General features: G+C 36.1%; 3 protein-coding genes and 1 non-coding gene across 4 annotated transcripts in view; 2 read left to right on the forward strand and 2 right to left on the reverse strand.

The window, feature by feature from the left end:
• Positions 1-523: 523 nt before the first annotated feature.
• csrp3 (cysteine and glycine-rich protein 3 (cardiac LIM protein)) lies at positions 524-8,617 on the reverse strand. Its single transcript, XM_032560830.1, has 6 exons — positions 8,492-8,617; positions 7,347-7,501; positions 5,271-5,442; positions 4,170-4,299; positions 1,757-1,850; positions 524-1,062 (listed from the first exon to the last, which is right to left on the reverse strand). The coding sequence occupies exons 2-6, from the start codon at positions 7,456-7,458 to the stop codon at positions 989-991; spliced, it is 582 nt and encodes a 193-aa protein (XP_032416721.1). The 5' UTR covers positions 7,459-7,501; positions 8,492-8,617; the 3' UTR covers positions 524-988.
• On the forward strand, positions 3,229-3,418 carry LOC116719298 (U2 spliceosomal RNA). The gene has a single exon (XR_004339166.1). It is a non-coding gene; the product is annotated as a U2 spliceosomal RNA (small nuclear RNA).
• Positions 8,618-9,577: 960 nt separating the features above from the next.
• On the reverse strand, positions 9,578-21,245 carry e2f8 (E2F transcription factor 8). The gene is made up of 13 exons (XM_032560827.1): positions 20,876-21,245; positions 19,450-19,643; positions 19,233-19,383; positions 17,935-18,231; positions 16,888-17,049; positions 15,828-15,965; positions 14,721-14,930; positions 14,550-14,631; positions 13,425-13,908; positions 12,073-12,333; positions 11,874-11,997; positions 11,024-11,349; positions 9,578-10,606 (listed from the first exon to the last, which is right to left on the reverse strand). Exons 2-13 carry the CDS (start codon positions 19,618-19,620, stop codon positions 10,439-10,441), a joined length of 2,574 nt encoding a protein of 857 aa, XP_032416718.1. The 5' UTR covers positions 19,621-19,643; positions 20,876-21,245; the 3' UTR covers positions 9,578-10,438.
• A 4,691-nt stretch (positions 21,246-25,936) lies between these two features.
• The window catches only part of nav2a (neuron navigator 2a), a 256,627-nt gene continuing 255,848 nt past the window's right edge, over positions 25,937-26,715 (forward strand). The window contains exon 1 of the mRNA XM_032560513.1: positions 25,937-26,032. The gene's annotated coding sequence lies outside the window, so the exon portion shown is untranslated. The remainder of the gene's footprint in view (positions 26,033-26,715) is intronic.

Below are 26,715 nucleotides of genomic sequence, written 5' to 3' on the forward strand. Positions count from 1 at the left end.
TTTTAGATTAATTTTGGGAAAATCTGGATTACTTTTCACCAGTTCACTCCTTGGGTTCCAATAGTTCAGAGTGATGTCAGCACTGCCAGGGCAGCCATCTTGTTTGACATACGAGTTTTGCAACTTCTGTTTACTTGGACTCTGAATTCAGGTCAACAGGCTAAAATTTTTTCATTTTTTAATGATGAGAATAAAGTCATAATATTAATAGAATACAGATGTAATATATGAGAATAAAGTTGATTGAGAAACGACTAGAAGAAAGATCCGCTCAAACTGAGCTGGTTGTATCAGATCTTGATCACTATAAGCTTTTTTTTCTCATAATTTTAAGACTTTCTTCTGGTAAAAATGACTCTATTCTGCTAATATTATGACTATGGTCACAATTAAACAAACATTCTTGTAGCCTGGCCTTAAAACTCTGTCATTCAATTCACACAAGGGGTGATTGAAATAAAATCTGCTTTTGGAAAATATTTTCTGTCATTACTAATTGTTTTAGAGAAGAAAGCGAGAAAAAGAAATTCAAATCAAATTTTATTTTGATCCATATCACCAAGTTATGACTTTTGCTTTAATTTGTTTGGAGGTGATTAATTTACTCCATCTGTTACTGATTGCTCTTATTTTTCAAATAAGGTTTTACTAAAAATCTAAATTAAAGTATGACTCTTTTTTGTTTTTACAAGTTGAAGAAAGAAGTGACATTACCAGAATTCATGTAAGCTGATTTAAAAATATATACAGATTTTTTCCTCAGGTAGCCAAATGTGATATTAGCACATTAATAAACCAACTTTAATGCTTTTGTTATAAATTTCACTTCAGAATGAATTTTAATGTAACAAAACGTTTTATTTAGTGTTGCAAACATTTTCCCCCCCATAATTTTCATAATGTTGTTGGTGAGGGTTTGATTTGTGCTCCTCCATCTTCCAGTTTTGATACGCTGTGATCGGGTTTGAGCTTCAGCAGAACGGCCGGTTTATTCTCGTTCCTCCAACATGGCCTCGTTGCCCAGACCGAATCCTTTTGGGCCGAAGTTTTTGGCGTAGCAAACTGAAAAGAGAAATGTATATCAACGTCTCAGTTTCATAGAATACGGTTTATAAATTTTCTTTTGTATCAGAGGTTTAACTTTCCACGTTTTTTCTAGAATTTTTTTTAGATTCATCTCTAAATTTTGGAAATTTTTGGTGTAAATTTACTATTTTTTCTTTTGTTTGCCTATTTATACGTCTAATACTAGAATATTAGAATGTTCAATAATTTCACTGAACTCCGACCCAGAACCGCACAGCATTCTGAGAGATGTAGGCATAGGAAGGACATTAGCCGCTCAATCTCTCAGCTAACTAAGCAAAATTGATGGAATCAACTAACTCACTCATTCTTTGGTTACCTAGCAACGACTTGAGTAACTTGCAAAGGTTTTGCCACTGTGCTTCATAGTAGCTCAAGAATTTAAAAAACAGCGGCGTTAAGTGAAAACTGAATAAACCAGTAAAGGTTACACAACTAGCTTGGCCATATTTCACATATTTAAAACAATAAATAAATCAATAATTATTGATATCGACTGATATAAAACGCTTATATTGTGATAATATTTTCAGCCATGTTTGTGTTCACACAAATGCAGTTGGGTTAGTAGTATAGTGAAGATTTATTTGACTTTCCCCCAATATAGGACTGGATATCGTATTTCCCCAAGGACTGTGTAGAGTTTTAGACTGTAAATAAATGGCTTCACCTTTACAGTACAGCTCTCCGTCCTTATCCGTCACTGTGGTCGACTCCAGGCTTTTACCACACAGAGCGCAGCGGAAACAGGTTTTATGCCAAGCCTGGAAACACAATATAAATGTTTATTATTTTGGGGAAAAAAATATTAGGTTGATTCTATCTATCTATCTATCTATCTATCTATCTATCTATCTATCTATCTATCTATCTATCTATCTATCTATCTATCTATCTATCTATCTATCTATCTATCTATCTATCTATCTATCTATCTATCTATCTATCTAATTAAGGGTGAGCATTTATCATATCATTTATCATTTATTGTGATAAATGTCTTCATGAAATAACAGTCCATATAGTCAGGATTTTTTTGTTGTTGCTATTTTCTTCATTGTTTGTTAATTCAAAAATATGATTAAATGCAGTTCCTGCGTGCTGCTCAGTGTTAAATCACACTTCTTTATGCGACTCCTGGTGACCGAAGGAAGCTATTAGAAATGGGGATGTTTTTCAAGAGCAGTATTTGTGTTTGTGAGACTATTATTGCTGTGTCAAGGAGTTAGAGCCATGCAGTTTCTTAGAAAAGCAGTAATAAATAGATCTTATCGTCACGATTGTCATTATCACAAAATATGATGATAAAACGTTAAGTCCTTATCGCCCACCCCTAGTTTGATCTTTTAATTTTTACAGTTTGTGTAAAGCCGGGCAGTTGTCCGTTGGTTATGTCGTCTGCGCATGCGCATAGCATAGCGACGTTAATTGATCGTTAGCTTAGCTCATTTTGAAACATAAGTTCAAGGTGCAAAGCGACATTTCCTGGTAAGTTTTAATTTGATCTGATTCCGTAAAGTCTCTGCTAAATACCAAAGTAGTCGTGTTTACATTATTACAGCTATAATTACGATGTAAGTTTTCTCGTTATAGTTCCCATATGTTTTCTGTTTAGTTGCAGTTGGTTAAGTAAAGTTTACCAGTGGAACTAAATTAAGGTTACAACACACTAACTCATTGATATATAATACTAAATAGTACATGAGACGCCAAAAAACTGTCAGATTTACTGTCAAACATTTGGAAATTAATGTTCTAGGAGAAACATGTGGAAACTACTATGGAGAACATGAATATCATTAACATTAATAACTAACTGCAACTAAACGGAGAAAGTTTAGGCACGTACGTTTATAGTTTTAACTGAAAAAAAGCCATTGGGAGACGTATTGACTTCTCCGCTTCCTATTGGACGAAAGCGTACCACGTGGTTACATGTAAACCCGGATATTTTCCTTTAATTGACTGATTTAGTTTAATTTTCCGCAACTTACAAACATTAAAACTGCCGGATCACCATAAAATAAACACGCCACGGTCCGTGGTTATGTAATAGATTAAAAATAATGTTAAAGTTTGTGAACCGTGAGTCAAGCTGAGTTTCCCCTGAAAGGCATCGTTTCCTCCCCAGTTAAATGGGTTATCGCTTCTCGGCCTTTTGGCTCAGATCAAGTGTAGTTTCTGTTCTTATCAGTTTAATATCTGATAGTCCCTTACATGGGGACCACATATTAAATTGATTTTTGGGACAGGGAGCTGGATTAGGGGCTTGCTCCGTCCACTCCAAGCATCAACCTGGTATTGCAGTACATCTGGGAATGGTGCATCCACTCTATACTGTTAAATGACATTACTAACTTCTCCCAGTCTGAACTGGAAATGTTATGTACCATCTTGACAGGCAAGCTGAGCATAAAGCATAGATGGTTTCCACACCAGCTAAAAGGAAATATAGACACCTTGCATGTTATTAACTACTGGAAATTTTGTGTAAAACATTGGAGGGCAAAAATTATTTTACATAATATGCATAGCTACGCTGCCAAGGTAGAACAACCCCGTTAACAAAATGAAATTATTAAATCTACAAGGTTCTATGACCTGCAGAGGAAGTAACATACAGGTAGGCTACATGTCTGTCTTAGCTAGCAGATAGAAGCAACATTAGCCAACCTTATTTTGCTAGCTTAGCAGTAAGTACTACAGTAAATATCAATTATATTTATCTCAGTATTACAAATCGGTAGGTAGAGTACTCAAAAATGGTGATCTAGTAATAGTTGTACTGTACTTATACTGTTTATAAGTTAGATAGGAACAAGGCAACAGCTAGCTCTAAGCTTGTGGCTTGCCTATGATTGGCAACTTGATAGCAACTGTCATGACAGTTAGTTAAGGAAACCTACCAAGATGGTTTCACTAACAAAGTTACCGGAAGTGTGATGTCACATGAGAGCTACGTATTCTGAACGGGCCAAAGTTCCTGCACAGGAAAGTTAAGGACTCCACAAAGTAAATGTTTGTTAGTCTCTGTGTTTCATTGTAATTCATTTTCAAACGAAAGTTTTCATTTTGGTTCTTACCTTTCCTGCTCCCATCACCTTCTCAGCTGCGTACACCGCTTTGGAGCAGCGGGGGCAGTGGTCCGAGCCGCCGAACTTCTGCGAGAACTTGCTGGCGTTGGGGTTGGAAGAGGCTTGTCGAGGTTTAGAGCTACAAAGAAAATGAACAGACAGGTAAACATCCCATGAAACCACAGCCACACTTAATTTGTATTATTTTAAAACTAGTTCTTCAGGTTTTCTAGATTTTTTCCTTTCAAACTTTGGCCTCTACAACATTATTTTTGGGCCAGATTGTTCAGTAACAATCTGAGCCGTTACCTAGCAACCCCCAGTGAAGCCCAGCCCGTTGCCTAGCAACTCCAGTGAACCTCCAGAACATTTGGTCATGTTTTGGTCTAGTTTCCAGTGCAAATATCTTACTACACAATACCAACCTACTAGTAACATTCTAGAAGATAAAGAAGCTTGTTTCAAGTACATAACTTCTTAACATTGATGAAAAAGTTGTGGTTTCAGTTGCAGATTATTTCAGTTACGTATAACGACATTTTTCCGGGCGTGCCGCGGTGGCATAGCGGATAGCGTGACCCATATTTGGAGGCCTTGAGTCCTCGACGCGGCCTGCGCAGGTTCGACTCCCGGGCACGTCTTCCCCCTTCCTGTCAGCCTACTTTCGTATAAGGGACACTAGAGCCCACAAAAAGACCCCTGGAGGGGTAAAAAAAAAAATTTCCATTTTAATAGTAAAATAATCTGCCAGTGGAACTAGTACCTTTTATCAATGTTAAGCAATTATCTACTTAAAACAATCTCCTTGAAAGGTTACCTGTAAGTTAGTATTGTTTTAAGTCAAATGTACAAAGATATTTACATTAGAAACTAGACAACACTTAGTAAGATTTAATGTTTTTGCTGTGTTGTGAAAATCGGTCAACATAGTCAGAACTGATCAGACTAAAATCTCATTGTTTAAGAATGACTAAAAAATGTAATGAACATGTTGTGCATCACCCATAGACCTACTGTATCTTAACCTGTTCAAGGAAGTGTAGCAGTTCACCTTTAATGTGTTAAATCAACTAATCTGATTTGATGACCTATTTGGTGTTTAAGCCGTACTTTTGCAGCTGCGATTCTCCATCCTGTCCCGGAGGATCAGAGCTCAGCGCTCCAGCTCCTTGTCCATATCCGTAGCCTTTTGGCCCATATTTCTTCCCATAGCATGACTTGCAGTAAATCTCAGACTCGTGTGCTGCGACCGTGGTGCTGTCCAGCCCTTTTCTGCAGCTCACTGTGGGGGCAAAAACAGGACAAAAATGTTTTATCCAACGCTCAGGCAACCACCATTTAAGCGTGTCCAGACTGAGATACAGTATGTATGACAGTATATTAGTGCCATTGTAAATAGTAGGAGAAGAAAATATAAAAAGTAAATTTCTGCTAAAAAAAAAAAATCTCAGAAACTTTCTGGAAATAACAAGAAAAGTTTCAAGAGATGCAAATTTGTTATAAAAAATTAAAATTTTAATATTAATTTCATAAATTTTCTAGAAAAGAAAAAGAAATTTCTGAGTTTGAAAAGTTGCAAATTTGCTACAACGGAGATGTTTTTGCAAAAAAACCAAAACTTTGATATTTCTGAGTCTCAAAGGTTTGAACATTTTTGACTGAAACTCAGGAAATATCCAGAAGACAACATTTTTTACTTATCAAACTCAGAAATTTCCAAGTTTTTTTTCTCACAAGTTTTTGAAATTAGTCTCAAGAATTAAGATTTTTTTTCTAGCACATTTTTGGCTTTTTAAAACTCTGAAATTTCCTTGTTTTCTTTTTCTACAAATTTTTTTCTATCAAATTTTCAACTTGTCAAACTCAAAAATGTGCTTGATTTTTTTCTACAGATCATTCTCAAATTTCAAAGTTTTTAGTAGAAATTGACTGCTCTTTTTCTATATATCTACAGTGGGCCTAATCTGCCGTTGTAGGAATGTCATGTTGGAGGAACAGAAGTTAAATAAAGCTCTCATCTCACCGGCTTTATCAGTCAACAGTGACAGCACACAAAGTCAGATGTGTTGTGTTGCTATTTTCAGGAGAACGCTGGAGTGCGAAGTGAATGTTGGAGAGAAGATGAACACTTAGCAGGTGGGATGAGTTTATCACAGACGGCTTTCAGAGCTTCCCGGTGGAATAATGGATCAGTTACACGGACACCAAGCTGGGAGGTTTTGAGTTTGTGCAGAGAACAGAAGCATTCATGCCCTTAACCCCATAATATAACCTTAATATAACCATGACCTTCAAGTGGGAGTTTGTGCTCTAGTTTCCACTTGGATTCTAGGATGGTGTATCAGGGCCATTGTAGATAGAAAAAAGGGGGGTAAATTTCAACCGAAAGAAAAAAAAAGAAAATTTGAGAAGTTCAAAATGTGCTAGAAAAAACTTGGAAATTTTGAAATTCATCTCAGAAAGTTTGTTTCAGTTTTTCAAACATTTTTGACTTTTGAAACTCAGAAATGTCCATGTTTTTTTGTTTTTTTAATTTATGACATTATTTACAAAATTATTGAGTTTTGTGAAAAAAAATTTCAGCTTCTCAAACTCAGAGTTGTGAGGGTTTTTTTTCCCCAGAAATTTTCTGAGATTATTCTCAAAATTTCTCAGTTTTTTTCAGGAAATCTTTTGACTTTTCAAACTCAGAAATTTTTGTTTTCTCTAGAAAATTACGGAGATTAACCTGACAATTTTAAATTAACCTGACAATTTTGAATTGTCAGGTGAATCTCGGGATTCTCTGAGTATTTTGTAATTTACCACTCCTTTTTTTCCCATCATCAACTTTTACTCTGATATCCCAAAATAAAATCCAGTCGCCTTGAAAGTCGCCTGAGGATTTGAGCAGGGTTTGCTTTGAACATACCAGAGCTCTGTAGGGCTGGTCAATAAATCAATAGCAATATATACTGTATATTGCAATATATATCAATTGTAGCATCCAGTCAATTTTAATAAAGTCAGAACTGATGGTATTAATCTCAGAAAGTATCTAGATATGGTCATATTTATACTCATGTCCAATGTTTAAACTCATGTTTTGGTCTGTCCTACAGCATGGTCACTGTTACTAAATTGCACTGTCCCTGTTTTACATAAATAAATCTTTTTAAAGTGAGAAGAAGTAACCAGAATCCTTACTGCAGATGAAGCAGGTTTTGTGGAAAGTCCTGCTGTTACACTGGATCTCCTCGGCGTGGTATACCGTTTTCTCACAGGCGGCACACTTTGTGCCTCCGCCCCAGTTTGGCATCTTAGAAACCTCCTCTGATATTTATCAGCGCCTGAACATAAGACTGGAAATTAAAAAAAATTATCCTGTTAATTATTCTTCAGCATCTCGGTCAAAAAGAGAGCTGCGAAAACAAAAATCAAATCAATTTACCTGAAAATTCAGACAGTTTTTTTAAGCTGAGTTTGCTTAAAATTAGAAATCCAACTGAAACAATTCATTGGATTAATCACGATTAATCGATAGTCAAAATAATCAACAACTACTTTAGTAATCAATTAATCGTTAACAGAAGCATGACTGTAGAAAAGGCAATTAGCTGAAACAACAGTAAAAGCAGAAATAAAACCTGTTTGAAAAAAAATATACATTTGGCATTTAAGGTAGAAAAATCATTTTGTCTCTAAATATGTCCGATTTCAGAAGTATTTTTCCAGCTGCAGATTCACCATTTGCTAGAAAATGATCCAAAGTCCACCAAAGGAATAAAATGATTTACTTTTTTATTTAAAAAAGAAATTCAACTATTTGTTTATTTGCACATTTTAATGTATTTCTAACACTTATGAAAAGGCTTAAATGAAAAATCTGCAGAATATGCCAGTTTTTTTATCCGATTAATGGACTAATTGCCAGAATAATCAATTAATCAATTACTAAAATACTTAAATGTTTACCTCCTGAAGATATCCTCACTATCTGTCTCACAAGTCTGATTCTACTGTTTAGTTTTTAGATTTTTATTTACAAACAGCAAAACTAAATAGTTTTCTCATTTTTGTTGATATTATTTTGATTAATCGATGTTTTCTCACATGCCAGTTGTTTTTCCAAAGCGGCTGTGAAGGTTAGACTGGCCTCATGTTTCCACCTCACATGGCTGGTATGTGGCATTTCAAAAACAAAAACCACCCAGTAGCATTTTATTTGTAGGAAGATTTATTTTTTTAAACACAAATTCATTAGAAACGTAAATAAGCACCACTTTTCTGTGGTTTCATTGCAAAATTAAACATTGTTCTGATAAGTTTGTTGAAATAAAATGATTCCTTACCTTGAGCCTGTGGGTTTGATGTGGCTGTTAACTCTCCCAGGCGGGTTAAATACGCTCCATCAGCACAGACCACTGCTGACGCCTCCTCCTAAAATAACCTGTGACAGATCCAAGCCCTCCGACTTTTTATCGGCGGCTGAAAGAGGCCTGAACATCAGGAGCTCAAACATTTGTTTGCTCCAACAGCTGCGTCTGTGTGGCATCTCCTAAACCGTCACAACAAATGTTGGTTTAGATGACTCCATGCAGACAAGGGAACGCTCTCTGATGGAAAAACTAAAAATATCTGATGTTAAGATGAAGTTTTACAGTTGTTTACACTATGGAAAGATCATTGAACAGAGCTTTTAGTTTTTAGTGAATATAATTTGTTCTATTAATTCTTAGTATTTCATGAATTGTGTGCTCAAAAAACAATGGGACAAGCATTAAGCCCTGGGGAACTCCAAGAGAAACATTAGTTAAAATGCACACATTTCATTAGAACTGTACTTCCTGACTATAAATAGTCTGGAAAACACTAAAGATATAAGCATTCACAACAGTTTATACATTTGTAGGTTTCAGTTTCACAATAGAATATAATTTGCATTATAAAATTTTTACATTTCAGGAATTATGCGCTCAAAAAACAATGGACCAAGCACTAAGCCTTGGGGAACTCCAAGAGAAACGTTCAAGATCAGTGAGTCTTAGCAAACTTGTTGTAACAGTTTTGTTTCACATTTATTGTTTGGAGATGATAGGACTAAAAAAGCTGAAAATTAATTAATGCATTTATTTTTTTTAAATTGATGTAATCTGAAGTTTTTTTAGCCGTTTTCAATATTTACAATATAATACTTCATACTGATGCACCGTTAACCATCATTACTGATGTGGTCGTAATGCATCGATCCAAAGACTGAACCATTTATAATTAAAAAACAACTTATTTAGAGAATTCTGACATGCAGGAACTCACTTATTAGCATAACTAGACAAAACATCCATTCATTAAAGAAATCTGAATTTAAATGTGTTCTCTATATTGAAATCTATTTAGTGAAATTTTATGAAGTTAAAAGGAAAAAAAAAACAGGTGAGTTGATGTTTTTACAAAAATCATCTTACAATTTATTCAACATTTTACAAGGAGTAAGACATCACAAACAAAAGTTTGTTTCCTCATAAATTAAACCCATCAAACAGTAAATTTTTTCCTAGAATGCTTCAAATATTCAAATAGTTCAGATTTCTACTCGGGCAACAGTTCACATGTACATATGTGCAAAAGTGATCTCAGTTTTACTACAACAATAATGAAGTTTTGACCAATTGTTTAATTTAAAGAAAACTCATAATATTAAAAGCAAAGAAAAGCAAGAAAGTCGACAGCAATGAAAAATGAAGACGCAGATTTTAATTTAGTTCTTGGAAGCGACAGCATCGACAGAGTATTAGGGCCACGCTAAGAAAACAAAAAAATAAAATCACAAGAATAAAGTCAGAATATTATGAGGATAAACTCCAACAACAAAACTGAAATAATACAAGAATAATATTGTAAGACTACGAAAATAAACTCGTATGAGAATAAAGTTGAAAAAATGAGAATAAAGTCGTAGTACTACCACAATAAACTTTATTCTTGTAGTATTTCAACTTTATTCTCATAATATTTTGACTTTATTCCAGTGATTTTACTTATTTTTCCTTAGTTTGGCCCTGATGCTCGTCGTAATCAGTGTCACATGCAGCAGGGCGGTAGTGTTCCTGGGTATCTGAACCGGTTTCGTATCGGTTTTCCATAAGTCCGCTGGGCCTCAGCCAAAGTCTGCTTGGCAGCTATTTTTATGACTGATAGCAAAAGGCCGCCAGGACGCTGTGAAATGTTCAGAGGTAACAAAAAACGTAAAGAAACTAAAATCACAATCAGAGCGCGACCCTGAACAACTGGCCCAAACATCAGGAGTCCTCGGCCGAGACGTCCAGCTTCCTCTGAGGGACGTAAACAGTCCTGGAGGCCTGCTGGCCGCTAGCGGTTACCATGGCAGCCAGAGGCGAGAGCGGGACCGGCGTGTGGAAGAAGCTGTGCTGAGGGAGACCCGACGCTTTCGGCGTGGCCATCAGAGGCTGAAAGGCAGAAAAATAAAAGAACTGATGGGAAGGAAGGCTGTGAGAAGTCCTAGTTAAAGTTAAACAAATGTTGCTCGGCTTCCTGAGGAATGACATGATTACCAGATAATCCACTCTGAACAAGAAAGAAAGAAGCCAAAGAAGAAAAGGAAACAAAGAAAGAAAGGAAGGAAGTAAAAAATGAAAGAATGAAGGAAGGAAATAAAGAAGAAAGAAGGGAAATAAGGTAGAAAGGAAAGAATGAAGGAAGGATGGAGGTCAACAAACAGAAAGTGTAGAAGGAAAAAAATAGAAAGTATGAGGAAGTAAGGAAGCAGAGAAGAATTGAAGGAAGGAAGAAAGAAATGGCCGCCAACAATAACCATGTACATTATGCAAACTCTCAGTCTGCGCCGATGAAGATCGGCCGTTTACCTGCTGCAGGCTGATCAGAGTGAGCGGCTGTCCAGGCAGCGACGGCTGGACCGGAACAGGCGAGACGGGCTTGATGAACACCAAGCCTCTCGGCTGCAGGCCCAGCGGACCCGGAGCGGCGCCGGCGCCCTCTGGAGGCTGGGAGGACCCGAAGGCACCGCCCGGGCTGGAGATCAGACCCAAGTTCTGAAGCGTGAAGTTCAGGATGGCCGGGCTGGGACTGCTGACCCGAGTGGGTTGGTGTGGAGAGGCGACAGCGGCAGCCGGGGGTTTGCTCAGGCGAAGGTTGGTAGGGGTCACTTCAAGGGCGGCGGCCGGTCTGGAGCCTGAGGACAGAAAAATGATACGGAGCGGATCAATGAGAATTCATCAATACCGGTTCCAATAAGGATCTCACTTATCGGCTCTCGTTGAGTTAGGAAATGATTCAAAATACCCACAGTGTTGTATTTAATAATAATAATAAATTAAAGCTTAAAAAATAATTTCTTTGTCAAATTAACACCTGAACATGAAATGCTATTTTTTTTCACAAACAGATTTTGTGCAGATAAATTTTCCTTTTCAGGAAAAATCTATCAAGACCAAAAACTCACATTTTTGTACTTTGAATCTTTACTGCTTCTTAAAACGTTGAAATAATTCAAGAATAAAATTGAAATAATCCATGAATAGAGTAATAAAATGAGAATAAAGTTTGAAAAAACACAAGAATAAAGATTTAAAAAATAGAGAATAAAGTTTTAATAATATGAAAATAAAGTAAAAAAAAAATACAAGAATAAAAAATAAAATGATACAAAAATAAAGTAGAAACAATATGGGAATAAAGTTGAAATATTACATTCACCTGCAGTCGGTGTTTGGTAGATGTACGAGGACTTGTTGCTTTCTTCTCCAGAGTTTTGTAATTCCCTGTAGCTGATGAGGGATTGCTGAGAAATTGGGATTAAATATCCGGCTGGAACCAAAGTCTGGAAAGAACGAGACGGACTGGATGTTAAACCAAACGTTTTCCTCCCCTGAACCCAGCGGAGCTGATCGTTCACCTCAGAGTGGATCTGTCCGGGTGTGAGCGGCACCGCCCGGACCGGCGTGAAACCCGCCTCGAGGTCAGAGGTCACCGGCCTGTCGTCTCTGTCCAGGAGGCTGTCCAGGCTGTGCTCCAGCGTCGGGCCGGCGGCGCCGGGGGTTTTGACGAACTCCGGGTCCAGGTGGAGCGCGCGAGGCGATGGCCGGCTGACGAGGTGAGCGCCGCGGCGCGCCTTCAGGCGGGCCTGCAAGATCTCTCCGAGCTTCGGAGAGCCGTCCTACACGGAGCGAGGAAACATCAAAATCAGGGTTCAGACGCTGACACCTCAAAATCAAGCCTTTAAGGTGAGTTTTCCAGCTACAAACAACACTAATGTTTCAATTCACATTATTTATTACTGTTATCAATAATGCCTTAGCATCGACATTCTACAACAGGAACTAAAATGCTGATCTAAAAATGTGTCTGTGTCAAAATATCTGGTTCCAACTGTAAATTATATTTTGTAAATGCTCTGCAAAAAGACAAAATCCTTAAATATTTACATTTCAATTAGTTGTTTAAAAGGTTTGGAGAGTGCTTAAATGTGCTTGATTATAGAAATTGTGCAGTTTTGTATTAAAGTGAATCAATTTAACATTTGATTAAAAGACTACACTACAAAAACACAAAATCTTGCTAAGTAATTTAGTCTAGTTTCTAGTGCAAATATCTTAGAAAGCTTGAAATAAGAGAAAACTTAAAAGCCAGCTTTTAAAATGAATTAGACATTTTAGGGCCTTAACTTTAGATACATGAATTTAAGACTTTTGAAGACCATCATGAATGATATTTAAGATCTATAAAAATACCAGTTTGGATTCACGTATTAAAGGCCAACTTACTTTTTAATGAATTCACAAATTTAAGACCTTAATTTTAGATGCATAAATAAATTTAAGACCCATGTATATAAAAAGAAACAGTTTACGAGATTAAATAGCATCCACAAGACAAAATGTGAGACGTGGGAATAACATTAACAACTAACTTTAAAAGTTAATTTGGGATGTGCTGTGGTGGCGCAGAGGTTAAGCACAACCCACATATGGAGGCCTTAGTCCTCGACGTGGCTGTCGCAGGTTCGATTCCCGGCCTGGCGACCTTTGCCGCATGTCTTCCCCTTCTCTCATTACCCACTTTCCTGTCAATTAACTATCAAATAAAGGCCACTACAGCCAATAAAACCTTTATAAAAAAGAAGTTAATCTAAGGCATTTTGAAGCCTTAATGTTAGACACATGAATTTAAGACTTTTTAAGGATACGCCCTTCTAAATGAAAATAGTGTACATTACCATGGCAACCGCCCTTCATGCATTGTCCTTACCTTAAAGTTGAGGTTGGATCGCTTGGCTTTCGAGGGGCTGCTCTCTGCGGTGGAACCCGAACGTTGGCGTTTGAGCGTCAGAGGACTGCCGTTGGACTCCCTGGACACCGGTCGGCTCTTCGCCGCAGACGGCGCGCTCGGACTCTGGCCCGTCTTCTCCTCGAACGTCATGGAGCGCACTGCGAGGCTCGTGGGCTGTGGCCTGGACAGAGCGTTTGACCTGAGGGAGGACGGGTGCAGGTAGACGGCGTAGGGCCCGTTGCCCCGCTGCTGAGGCAGCAGGACGGGGATCAGGGGCGAACACTGCGTTGGGATGAAGGTGATGGCGCTGGGAGCCTGTCCTGCTAGCGGCGTGCTGTGGACTCCAGGCTCCTGATTCGCTGCCGTTAGCGGCATTTTGGGTGGCTCCATGTGACCGGAGGCGGTTGGCGGTAACCTCTCTGCTGCCGGGCCTCGCTCTGTAGCGGTTGGAGTTTCTTTTGGCCTGGAACAAAGGCAGAGCTCTGGGTCAAGAATCAGGTTTCTCCTCATTTTGACACAAAATCAGTATGCTAAGCTGGCTACTGAAACAAAAAACTTTTGTTTGTTTGGTAAATCTGCAGCGGATGAGAAATGGTTTACCAAGAGTAACAGAAAACACTAACGGAGTGACAATATCAGACTCAATATGTTATATAGTGATCTATTATGCTTCCTTGAAAGGGTTAGGATAGGTCTAAACGTGTTCATTACATTTTTGCACAAAATCTTTCTTGCATAATGAGATTTCAGTCTGCAAAACCAGCTGACCAAACATGCTGGAACTCAGCTTGGGTTGCTAGGCAGTGCTTTGTGAAGTTACAGTTCAAAGGTTTTTGTTCATTTTCCAGACACTAAAAAACATTAACTTATTGCCAAAAATCATCCAGGTGTTTTTTAAAGAGCTTGTTCTGTTTTTAGAAACAGTTAAAACCTAAATAGAAACATGAAAAAGGACAAAATGTTCTAATAAACAGAAGCTGTAAAACCCCAAGGAGTTCATCAATGAAAAACAATACATTTTTTCCAAAAATTAATTGGACTTATCGTCTAACTCTAGCTATAGGACAGTTATTCAGACCGTTACATTCTGCGGCTCGATCTCACCTTGATTCCTGGTCAAGTTTAATTTTACAAATAGCAGCAAGTTGGGCCATTTTGCTTGGAAAATCCACGTTAGCTGAATCACCTGAGAACAAAGGAGGAACGAATGTGTTAATCTGACATCTTAAAAACTGGAGAGGTGACTCCTTCTGCAGAACAGCGCCCCCTACTGACCAAGGACACACTTAGCGGGACTGCTGGGGGCGGAGTTGATTTTCCGCCGGTCGTCCTGGATGCTTTTAGCGAGCTTTATGAGGGACGGGTGCCGTGTGAAGCTGCGCTTGGCCCCCGATGAAGAAAATAGGTTTTTGGCACAGTTTTCCACAGACGGTTCAAGGACTCTTTTCTTCTTGGATGGAAACTCAGGCGAGGATTTTGACAAATCTGTTACAGAAGATGGAGCAAAGAAAATTCAGTAGCAAAAAAGAGACGAATCACAAATTTTTCAAGTTTTCAAACTTTTCCAGATTAAAAACAATAGAAACTAAAAACAAGAACTTATTTATTACTGTTATTAATAATTTCTTGTGATGGTATTTTACATTCTACTTCAGGGACACGGTCAACTTAAAAATAGCTAAATTTAATGTAAATAGTTGTAAATTTCAGCCCAAAAGTTCAGACATTTTTAGCTAAATGTTCTAAATCTTTTTACATTTCTGAAAAGGTGAACATTTGGAAGAACATGTTAAAATTAATTTTCTGGAAAAACTTTGGAAGTTTCTGCATTTCAAGTAAAAACATTTTGTATAAAAATGTTTTTCTCACACATTTGTGTCTTGAAATGTTTTTCTAGAAAATTCCTCAAATTAATCTCAAGATTTCTGGCTTTTTTCTCAAAATTTTTTCCTTTCTCTCGTACATTTTCAGCTACTGAAACCTTGAAGTTTTCTTATTTTCTATAAATTTTCCGAAATTAATCTCAAAAGTTTTTTTGGGGGGGATTTTTCTATCTACAATGGCCCTAACATGCTGTCATATATCGAAGAACAAAAATGCAAATTTAACAAAAATATCCCCAGTTTTAATAACTAACATATAAATACAAGACCGCTTTTATTTTATTTAGATTGAGCCATTAAGAAAAATAAATATTCATTACGTTGAACAAATTAGTTTGTGTAAAAGTAAATGATGTTCCTACTCAAATTAAAAGCTTAAACACAAAATAAATGATAACTCGACTTTCTGTACTTTCCAAACCTTGAAAATACCTCTTAGTAATTTCTGCATTTTCAAATCTTCCCTGTGCGTGAAAACAGAAAAGATTTGGGTCGATACCTTGAACTGGTGGATGTTCTACCGGTCCGATCCATTTAAAGGCCGGTTTCCTTCCTCCTGCTTCAGTAACGTGGAATTTCTCAATCAGCTTCAGGCTCCGCAGCACGTTGGCTATGTCATACAACCGCCTCACTTTGGCTGCAAACACCCGAACAAGCAGTTATACCATCTACTCTCAGCACAAGCAATCACTTTACAAAACTAAGGTAGGGATGCAAGTGATTGATTAATCACTTTAGATATAGTTAATCTAAAGTTAAGTGATCTTAACGATTAATTGATGAGTGGCCATTTTGACGAAAACCTGAGTTTGACCATCTTTTCATAACATAAACATCCTATATCAACAGCCACATTTAAGGATGACCAGCAGCGCCCTCTACTTGATGGGGGCCAAAGTATAACATAAAAAAAAGGGTCTAAGTGGACGTTCACTACGATGGAGTAAACAAAAAAACAATTTGGAGATTAATCTTAGAAGTATTTTAGAAAAAACATGGAAATTTATGAGTCTGAAAAATTGAAAGTAAAAAAATCTGAAATGTTCTATAAAAAAAACGTGGACATTTCTGAGTTTAAAAAGTCAAAACTTTCTAGGGAAAAACTCCAAAATTCAGAGATTAATCTGTGAAATATTCTAGAAAAAAATGACTTTTTTTCTAGAACCCAAATAATTTACAAAAGTCAAAAATTGTTGATTTCTGACTAAAATTAACTAAAATTCTGACTTTTGAAACTAAGAAATTTCCACATTTTTTCTGAGTTTAATCTCAAAATTTCAGATTTTGTTCTAGCAAATTTTTTAATTTTCAAGTTCAGAAATTGTCCAGTTTTTTCTAGAAAATTTCTGGCACTAATTTCAAAATGTTCAAAAAAACATTTTTGTTTGCGGGGGGTATTTATTCCTTTTTGTTCTATCTAAAATGGCTCTGATTGTCATACATTATTAGTTAACCGATTTGAACCAATTTTAATCCATTAATCAACAATTAATCATAAATTGATGAATTGTTTGCCTCCCTAGTCCAGAGATTAAACAAAGTCACATTTCTGTACTCACTCTTGAACTTGCTCTTGTCCTGATTTGCAACGTGATCTTCTCCTATCAGGATCTTGGCAGCAACGTCCAGACTGACCACATGAGGTTTAGAAACCAGAAACAGCATGACGAACTTCTGGCTCATCACCCGAAGAGATTTATCTTTCCTACTGTTAACTGACGCTGAAAAGAAAGGAAGGACACAAAGAAAAAAACATTTAAAATCACCATGAATGGATTTATCGTATCGGCGTATGAGGGCTACTATATGTAGAAAAGAAAGGAGTAAATATCTGACAGAAAACAAGAAAATTGAAAAGTAAAAAAAAAAAAAAAATAGAAAAAAACTCAGAAATTTTTAGATTAATCTAAAAGATTTTCTAAAAAATACTACAAATTTCAGTGTTTGAAAAGTTGAAAAATTGCTAGATATTCTTGAGACTACTCCCAGAAATATTCTAGAAAAAAAACCAAGAATATTTCTGAAGTTTTTGAATTGAAAAATTGCTAGAAAAAAATCTGAATATTTCATATCTCAGAATTTATTTTAGCGATAACTCAGAAATGTTTGACTTTGAAATGTTAAAACATTTCCAGAACAAACTCACACATTTCTGGATAAATCTCAGAAATATTCTAGAGAAAAGCCCCCTGAAATTTCTGAGTTTGAAACACGGAAAAATTTCAAGAATAATTTCAGAAATCTTGAGATTAATCTCAGAAAAAGAGAGAAAACATATATATGACAATTTAGAGTTTGAAAAGTTGAAAAAGTGCTAGAAAAAAATTTCAGATTAATCTCAGAAATATTCTAGAGAAAACTCAAAAATTTGAGTTTGAAAAGTTGAAAAATTTCCAGAAAAAAAAAACACTATTTTTTTTATACTAATCACAGAAATTTACTCTGACAGTTGAACATTTTCTAGAAAATGTTCTGTAATTATGTTTTTTCTAGAAAATGTCTAAAATTAATCTCTAAATTTCTGAGTTTGTTGGGGAAAATTTAATTGTTCTTTTTTTTTCTGTCTACACTGTCATAATAATCTGTAAAACCGTTTCTGTTTTCACCTGCTTTGAACTCGACTCCTGGATGCTCCACGAAGAAGAGCTCCTTCTGCTCGCCGCCCTCCGCCTCGTTCTCCTTCTCCTCCTGCCTGAAGTCGAACTCCCGGTCCGCGACGCGCTGCCGGATCTGCTGCATCTGCTGGCCGTACCGGTGCTTCTCGCCGACGCTCCTCAGGATGGCCAGCGTCTCGGCCAGCTTGGTCCGGCCGTGCCAGGAGTAGCGGTTCTTAGCCGAGCGGCTGACCATGTGGAGGCTCTCCAGAACGTTCATGATGTCATAGATGCGCCGCCGCTCCACACCTGAGGAGACCAATAATTAAGCGTTGTCCAATCAACTGAAAGGGAAATAACTGATTTCAACTAACGGACGAAGTAGTTTAGGCCGTTGTAATTTAATATTTACAACGGCATATTAGGACCATCGTAGAAGAAAAAAAAAAAGGGAGTATATTACTACCAAAAATTTAGAGATTAATAACATTTCTGAGCTTCAAAAAACTTGCAAATTTGTCTTCGAAAGTCTAAACTTTTCTGGAAAAATTCAGAAATTTTGAGATAAAAATCTCAGTCACCTAGAAAAAAAAAATCTGAGCTTCAAAGTCAAAAATTTGCTTGAAATTTTGTAACTAATCTAAAAAAGAAAAATGTCCAGAAAAAAACAAGAAAATGTTTGCAAAGCCTTTCAGTTTCATCTTAGCTCCACTGACACTACAAACATAAAAAAAATCAGTGACAGCTAACGCTGCAACCCCAAACACATAAAAAATGAGCAGAAGTGCTAACATTAAGAAGACGCCTCTCAGTTTGTGTCAACCACTTTCATCTCTTTCCAGTTGACTGGTGTGAGACTCACAAACACCTTGGTTTCAGTTTTGGCGTCTGGTTTTGCTGCCTATTTTTCAAAATGGCTGTCATAGCTCAAATGGAGAATTTATGTTTGCATCAGATTTTTTGTGCAGACCAAAAAGTCAGATTCAGTAACCAGTAATTTGCTAAACAGAAAACAAAAAAAATTATATTAATAATATTAAGTGGATCGTCTCTCAGTCACACATCAGTTTTAGTTTTGACAATTGATTTTGCTACATATTGTTACTTTAAAGTTGTCTGAGTAAGATGAAAACATAATCAACATAAAGTTCAAATCATGAACATTTGTAACATTTTATGTCAATACGACGGCCATCTTGAAAAATGTTAACCATCCTGAAATTCCAGTGAATAATAAGAAAGTTTTTATCCTGACTTTAAAGGCTTTTTTACAGTAGTATGCAGCACTAGTTACAGAAATGCAGACGTACTGAGCTCCGTAGCAACATCGTCCAGGCAGATGTCAGTCAGAACTGAATCCGGGTAATCTGGGTACCGGGCCAGAAACTTGTGACACAACAAACCCAGACTCTTATCTTTTCTGCTGATCATTTTCTCCGACTCATCACCATTTTCTGAGTCCTATAAGAAAAAAATCCAATCAGAAATACATCTCAAACATATCTACTCACCAGTGAAACTGTTTACCTGTGTCGGGTCCAAACCGTCCCGGTCGTCGGCGTCCATGCACAGCTCCTTTTCCCTGTTTCGGATCTCAGGACTGGCGGCGCTGATCAGCATTTTAAGGTTGGAGGTCGGCGTCCAGGGGTCAACGGAACCAGCCTCCACTCTCTTTTTGGGCGTTGTGAAAGGCCCCATTGAGCAGTCGTCTCTTCTGATTTCTGGAGGATTTAAAGAAATTTGGGCTCAAACAAAACCATCATCCTAACACAGTGGAGAAAGAATACTGGTAAGACCCCCGATATTGGTGGAACTGGTATATAATGACAACAAAACACCACTAACAGTCAGTATTTTTGCTTTAAATGGTTATAAGTACCATTATTTTACTTTATCCAACATTCCGGAAAAAAATAAGCTTTATATTAACATTTTTAATGTTTACATTTTAGTTGTTTATTCAAACCCAACTTTGGTAAGTCTAGTCCCTTTAGGATGACTTCTAATAATGTAAAAGTAACTTAGTTTAACAAACATGTCTTTATAGATTCAGGTCTTCAACTTTCTCATTGTTTTTCACATTATAATCACAAACGTCAATCCATTTTGTTGGGATTTTATATGACAAACCACACAAAATAGCAGCAACATTTTCAACATTTCTCTCAACAAATATAAATCTGAAAAATATCTAAATAAAATCAGCCTTCAGAAGCCACCTTATTAGTTAATCAAGTTTATGTGCAGCTTAATCTAACTATAAATCCTGTTTTTCTGTGAACTATTAGTGTACAAATAGCGTCATAACATGACAAAATGTTAAAATGCTTGTAATCTACAACAGATTTATACCTAGTTAATATGCAAGATAAGAAGTTTAGGCATCCCAACACCATTAAAAGGTTTATTTTCGAAGAGAATATAAAGATATATTATTTATCACCTGACGGTGTTGAATTACATGAAATGATTGAAAATATGTTTTAAAAATATATAAACTAGTGCACAAATATTGGCGGTAACTGACATACATTCCATCGAATCGCAGTGCTCAACGGCTCAGCAAGCCCCGCCCTTTTCGCCAGAATCAGCCAATGGGAGCTCGGGCTGAGACAGCGCGGCGGAAGTGAATGTCGGCCCGCGCAGGTAAGCTATTTTTTTGAAATGCTTGGCGCGGAAGATCTCCGGGCAGAAACAGCGGCGGATTCCGCTAAAATCTCAAATTTAAAGCCACAAACAGAGTTATTTAAGAAGCTTACGGCCCAGAAAGAGACGCTGTCTTTTCAAAACCGTCTGGGTTTAACAGAGGGAGTTCGCAAAACGAGTTAATCCCGTCACGTTTCCGCACTTCAACCGCTTTTAAACTTTAACACACTACACAGAGTTGGATGTTTTCTATTAACCACCAAGGAAACATGAACGCTTTGTAACCGTTTCCACTTAAAATACTCACCAAAATCCACGAAGCGATCAGAGAAAGATTCCCATCTTCAAAGTGTTACTCCAAAGATAAAAGTTGTGCCGCTAAAATGTGTTTTTAAGGTGGAAAATCGGGATTTTCTTCAAGCAGAGCAAAACACAAAGTCCGTTAGTTTTGACATTAAATCTTCCCGTCTCTTGGTTTCCCTCCTCCTGCCAACATCCGCGGTCTTGTGATCAACTTTACTACAGTTGTGGGGAAACTTTGCCCAGTTTGTGATGATGACCAACATCTGACCCGCCCAGTTGGAGCATGCGCACTAAAGCTTCCCTCTTCCTGATGCCAAACCAAGAAAGAGGCGGGTTTTTAAAATCAGAAACTATTTCCTCACATTCCCCATATCTCTGTTACTACGCGCCCATTCGGCGCCAAAGCCAACCGGGAAAAAGACAAACAGCCTATATTCTCTTTTAGTTTAATTTATGAAGACATAACAAACCTAAACTGGTCCAGGGCTTATATAATCCGTTGTTATATCATTGTATAATAATATTTTTATGACCTACATCCAGTCCACGCTAAAAAGGTTTCACATATAATAAAGAAAATATAGTTTTAAAAAAAGTACAACTGTGTTTCTATACGACTATATAAAACCGAATAGTTACCACTTGTTCCAACCATTCTAGTGTAATAATGGAAAAAGGTGAATATATGATAATTGGTGAAAATTGTAAGTTTGTATATTTGAAATAGTTCAAAACTAGTCTACTAAATGCAAGGAGTTTTCTGCAATGGCCACTGAAAATAATTTTTAAAAGGAAGCAATTTTCCGCGAAGAATTTAGAAAATTTTAAATTAATCTCAAAATTTTGTGGATTTAAAAAAAAAATAAATTATGAACTTGAAAAGTCAAAAATGTGAGAGAAAAAATTCTGAAATTTTGAGAGAAAAAAATTCAGACATTTTGAGATTCGTTTCAGAAAATTTCCAGGAAGAAACCATAGAAATTTCTGGGTTTCAGAAGTGAAAAACGTTTTCCTTTGGAAATTTTCTGAGTTTCAAAAGTGGAAATTTTTCCATTTTTGAAACTCCAATTTCCAAGTTTTTTCTGTAAAATTTTTGAGATTAATCTCAAATTTTCTACTTTTGGAGCTTAGGAAATGTCCTGTTTTTTGTAGAAGTTTTCTGAGATTAATCTCAAAATTTCTGACGATTTTGGTGGAGATTTACTCCCCATTGTAGTCATCAGATAAAAGCTTAATTTACACCTGAGTTAAAGGTGATAATTTACCCTTTGCCCCTAAGGCAAACTTTTTGCCCCGGGGGCAAGTACTGTCCTGCCACAAAATTCATTGCATTGATCCAGCTTCAGTTATTACAACTAAAACCAGCAATCAGGCCCGAAACCTGGAAGTAGTGATGGACTCTGACCTGAACCTTCAGAGCCACATAAAGACAGTTACAAAGTCGGGCTTCTGTCACCTGAAGAACATTTCCAGGATTAAAGGACTAATGTCTCAGCCAGATCTAGAGAAACTCATCCATTCGTTTATTTTTAGCCGCACTGATTATTGCAACAGCGTCTTCACAGGTCTGCCTAAAGAATCAGTCCTCCAGCTGCAGCTGATCCAGAATGCTGCTGCTGGAGTTCTGACTAAAACCAGGAAGATAGAGCACATAACACCAGTTTTAAAGTCCCTCCACTGGCTCCTTGTAGCTCAAAGAATAGACTTTAAAATACCGTTGTTAGTTTATAAATCACTGAATTGCTCAGCACCACAATCCATCAAAGATCTGCTGTTGTTGTATCAACCTTCCAGACCTCTCAGGTTCTGGTTCTGCTCTGCATCCAGAACCAGAACCAAACGAGGAGAAGCAGCTTTCAGCATCTGTGCACCACAAATCTGGAACAAACTTCCAGAAAACTGTAAAACAGCAGAAACACTGACTTCCTTTAAATCTCAACTAAAGACCCACCTGTTTAGAATTAAATTTGAAACGTAATCAATTATGAATTTAATGATGGAACTTGACTTAATGTTGTGTTTTGATTGTTGATTGTATGTCGCATGACTTTGTGTTTTTGTGTTTGTTATGATGTAAAGCACTTTGAAATGCCTTGCTGCTGAAATGTACAGTACTGTACAAATAAAATTTGATTTATTGATTAATTTTGATTGATTACACTAAAAATGCAAAATTAGCTTTTTGGTTTGTTTGTCTGTTTTACTTGCTCAACAATAAAAAAAAATTCTTATGAAATCTAATGATCCAAAACATAGAAAGAGCTTCTGACTGTTGCTTCATTAAAAGAAAAACAGACAATTGTTTTTCATTTTGTTGGCCAAATCTTTACCATGAAAACATTCATAAAAGTAAGTTGATTGAGCAGAAATGTGGCAAATTACTGTCTGTTTGTCATTGTAAAGAGTCGGTTTAAATAACTCACCTAGTTAAATAATAATAATACTAGTAATAAATAATGCTGATAGTCTCTGTCTTGTTTCTGTTACTGCATAAAGAATCTAAAAATAAATGATTCCTGTAATTTTTTTTTGCATAATTAATATTCATATGTTGTAATATCCCTTTTTTTAACTGTTTGTCTAGTTGGTAATGTATTTCTTAAAGCTACATGATCACATACAGTGATAAAAGGTACATTTAAAAATATTTTAAACAACAACCTGCAAATGTCTTAAATTCTGCCTAGTTTTTTTTTCACACTTAGACTTTAAACAGTTAAGTTTTTAAAATATTATTAAAATATTGATAGGTAATGCAAACTTTTTGAAGGCATTTTAAAGTTTTTCTTTGCAGTTTAACTTTGTTTTCCCCTTATTTTCAGTGCAGCTCCGGACCATTTAAACCATTTAACAGAGGAATGTCAGATAGGTTTATTTGATGCATTATTCATGCAGGTTTTCAAAAGGCTCCTTAAATAATTGATAAACTTAAAGTCAAACCAGATCTGCAGGGACTTTATTGTCATAATTTGCATTTTTGTAGTTTTGCAAGTGTAACAAACAAACCTTCGAATTGTATAATGTCTTTTGAAGAAGTGATAAAACAAAAACAATATATAGATAAGTAATGTCAATTAAAAATAATAAAACAAAAAATGATAGCAAAACCTTCATGTTTTTGGTAGAAGTTAATTTGAAATCTTATTCTGGTTGGAGAAATCCTGTGAAAAACACTTACACTGCAAAAACACAAAATATTACCTCGTGTTTCTGTGCAGTTTCTTGTGGAAATATTTTAGTGCACTTAAAACGACTAAAATAACTTACAAATAACTTTATAGCAAGAAATATGAGCTTATTTTAAGTAAATAATTCTTTAATATTGGTGACAATGTGCTGCTAGTTCGACTGGTTTGGAATATTTTTAAGTGACGTGTCTCCACTTCGTCAGCAGGTGGCGGTAGAGCACTCCTTATGAAGAATCACCATGACAACACGCGTTCGGCTTCAAGGATGCTGAGAGAAAAGAACACGAATCACTCTGTGACGTAATGCGATGGCGTTGGAAAGAGAGCGAGCGGGACCCCGGTGCTGCCTTCAGGTGCTGCTCCAAAATTTTAAAGCCGACGCCAACAGGATACATTTACTGACTTTAGGACTGTAAAAAGGAAACATATAAACATTTATTATTAAATAAAAGATTATTGTGATTGTTTAAAATACATGAACGTTTGTATCAAAGGCAAGAAAATAAATGTAAACATTTTCACTCATTTGTATAACGGTAACGTTTGCAGTTTTAAGCTGAGTTTGACCCTTAAAACACTTAGTAACGGCTTTTAGCTTATAACTTTTAAATAGTTGGCTAAAAAACAAACAGCCATGAATCACAAGGGGAAATATAACAAGCTTATTTTTCTTTTATTTCAAACCTATGGCAGCCTTTCTCATAAACATTGAAAACTAAAACTTATGTTACCAAACGGAATCGCAAAATGGTGGACATGGTTAATGCAAATAAATGAACTGATGATGAGTTCAGTTACATTTTACTTTATTAGAAACTTTTTAAAAGTCCAATAAACGTCCAGTACAAACTGAAGATAAAGACATTAATAAATGCTCATGCTATGCTCCTGTTAACTTTTAAGTTTGGATTTGCATCTGAAAATGAAATGAATATAATTGTATTCCAGTTTAATTTAAAAACAACTGACCTGATATGTAATATATCACCAATGTCTGCTGATAACAATGTATTTCTCTGCATTTCAAAGTTAAAAACAATGTGGCAACACTATTTTCCCATGTTACAAGTGAAACTAGTACTTTTTCTTAATAAGTATTAAGGAATTATTTACTAATGAAAAGTTACTTTAAAGTGTACTAAGATATCTGTAGTAGAAACTAGACCAAAAAAACAAAAAACAAAAAACTTGGTAAGATCAAAATATCCACCATTTAATATTTAAGATTACATAACCAGATGGCCCAAAATATAAAGTTATGTGGAAATTTTGGTATTTTAAAAATCAAAATGAAAATAATTTATGTAAATTACAAAATAAAGCAAAAGAAAAATTTTTCCAAATCAATTTCTTTCAAAATAAAACTAATGAAACTTTAACAAAACCTGCAAATATGTACATTTTTGCTTTAAACAAACTTATTTCTCAAGTAAAACAATCCCAAAGGCAGTGCAAAAATATAAATAAATTAGTATGTTTAAATAACTTTGTGGGGGATGTTTATTTCAACTAAACAAATCTAAACTAAATGTTGTAAAAAAACTATTAAAGGTAAATTTCCCCCAAAAAAGTTACTCAAGTAAATGTAAAGGATTAAATATAACTAGTTACTTGCCATGTATAAAAAACCTTTGATCTATATAACCCAACAAGCTATAATTTATTAAGTTAATTTAATTTTCTAACCTGGAAAAATAACAAATTCTCAAATTATCTCACCAAGCCAGAAGAAGATTCATTCATTTCCCTCTTTTCCTTCTTACATGTTTTCAGATTCATATTCCAAATAATAATAAAAAACAATGCTAATTAACAATATGAAAAAGAAGATCTCCAAATTACTCGAGCGTTTCTTGCCGCTAACATTTCCGACAGCCCTTGAACGCATCACCGGGCTGCTCCGCTTGCAGCTTGGAGCGGGCAGCGCCACGCATGAGTCAGGGAGCGACCTCTGAAGGAAGCGGAGCATCTGGGTGAGCATCTCTTCATTCCGTGTCTTTTTGTTTTTCTTAATGTTTTGGTCGGAATGGTGAGTTTACGGGAAGCTCGGAACATCCGTCGCTTCTTTTGCGTCTCTCTGTCAGATCCTAACAGTGATTCTCCTGCAGGGATGCTGCGGCGGCAATTTGTTCCACATTGTAACTCTTGACTTGATGTTTGTCAGGGCTGAGGAGCTGCTGCAGATTATGACTGCTGTCAGCGCATAAAGTTGGATTATTAAACGAGATTTCTGACGCTTAGGGAATGATTTAAGAGCTGCACACCTGCAGCAATTAGGCGGTAATTTGTCTAATTAGCTAACCTGCTTTATGTGACATAAGTTCAAATGGAGCATTTAAAGGCTGTTGCTAGGGAAGAAAAAGTTTAAAATTATTTACATGTCACATAAGATGTATTTTTTAAATTTCATTATTCAGTTTGGATTCATTTCTATTCATCTTTATTTATTTATTAGCATCATGGAACATAATATCTCCCCAGAAAACACAGACCTAAGGCCACCAAACAAGATTTAAAACATGTGAATTAGGGCCATGGTTGATAGAAAAAAGGAGAACATTTTGGCAAAAAAACAAAAAACTTTTAGAATGATCTCATAAATTTTCTAGAGAAAATCTGGAAATTTTTTAGCTCAAAAAGTTTAAAATTTGCAAGA

The sequence above is a fragment of the Xiphophorus hellerii genome, chromosome 4 (genome assembly GCF_003331165.1).
Source record: "Xiphophorus hellerii strain 12219 chromosome 4, Xiphophorus_hellerii-4.1, whole genome shotgun sequence".
Classification (NCBI taxonomy): domain Eukaryota; kingdom Metazoa; phylum Chordata; class Actinopteri; order Cyprinodontiformes; family Poeciliidae; genus Xiphophorus; species Xiphophorus hellerii.

Bases quoted from the DNA above. Each gene is read 5' to 3' on its own strand.
- csrp3 (XM_032560830.1), bottom strand. From the start codon at position 7,458: ATGCCAAACTGGGGCGGAGGCACAAAGTGTGCCGCCTGTGAGAAAACG. The intron at 5,443-7,346 runs GTAAGGATTCTG...TTGCCCCCACAG, and splicing joins CAAAACCTGCTTCATCTGCA to TGAGCTGCAGAAAAGGGCTG. The intron at 1,063-1,756 runs GTGAAGCCATTT...TTCTCTTTTCAG, and splicing joins CGGAGAGCTGTACTGTAAAG to TTTGCTACGCCAAAAACTTC.
- e2f8 (XM_032560827.1), bottom strand. From the start codon at position 19,620: ATGGGGCCTTTCACAACGCCCAAAAAGAGAGTGGAGGCTGGTTCCGTT. The intron at 17,050-17,934 runs GTGAAAACAGAA...CTTTCTTTTCAG, and splicing joins AGGAGTCGAGTTCAAAGCAG to CGTCAGTTAACAGTAGGAAA. The intron at 15,966-16,887 runs GTGAGTACAGAA...GGGTGTTTGCAG, and splicing joins GGACAAGAGCAAGTTCAAGA to CCAAAGTGAGGCGGTTGTAT.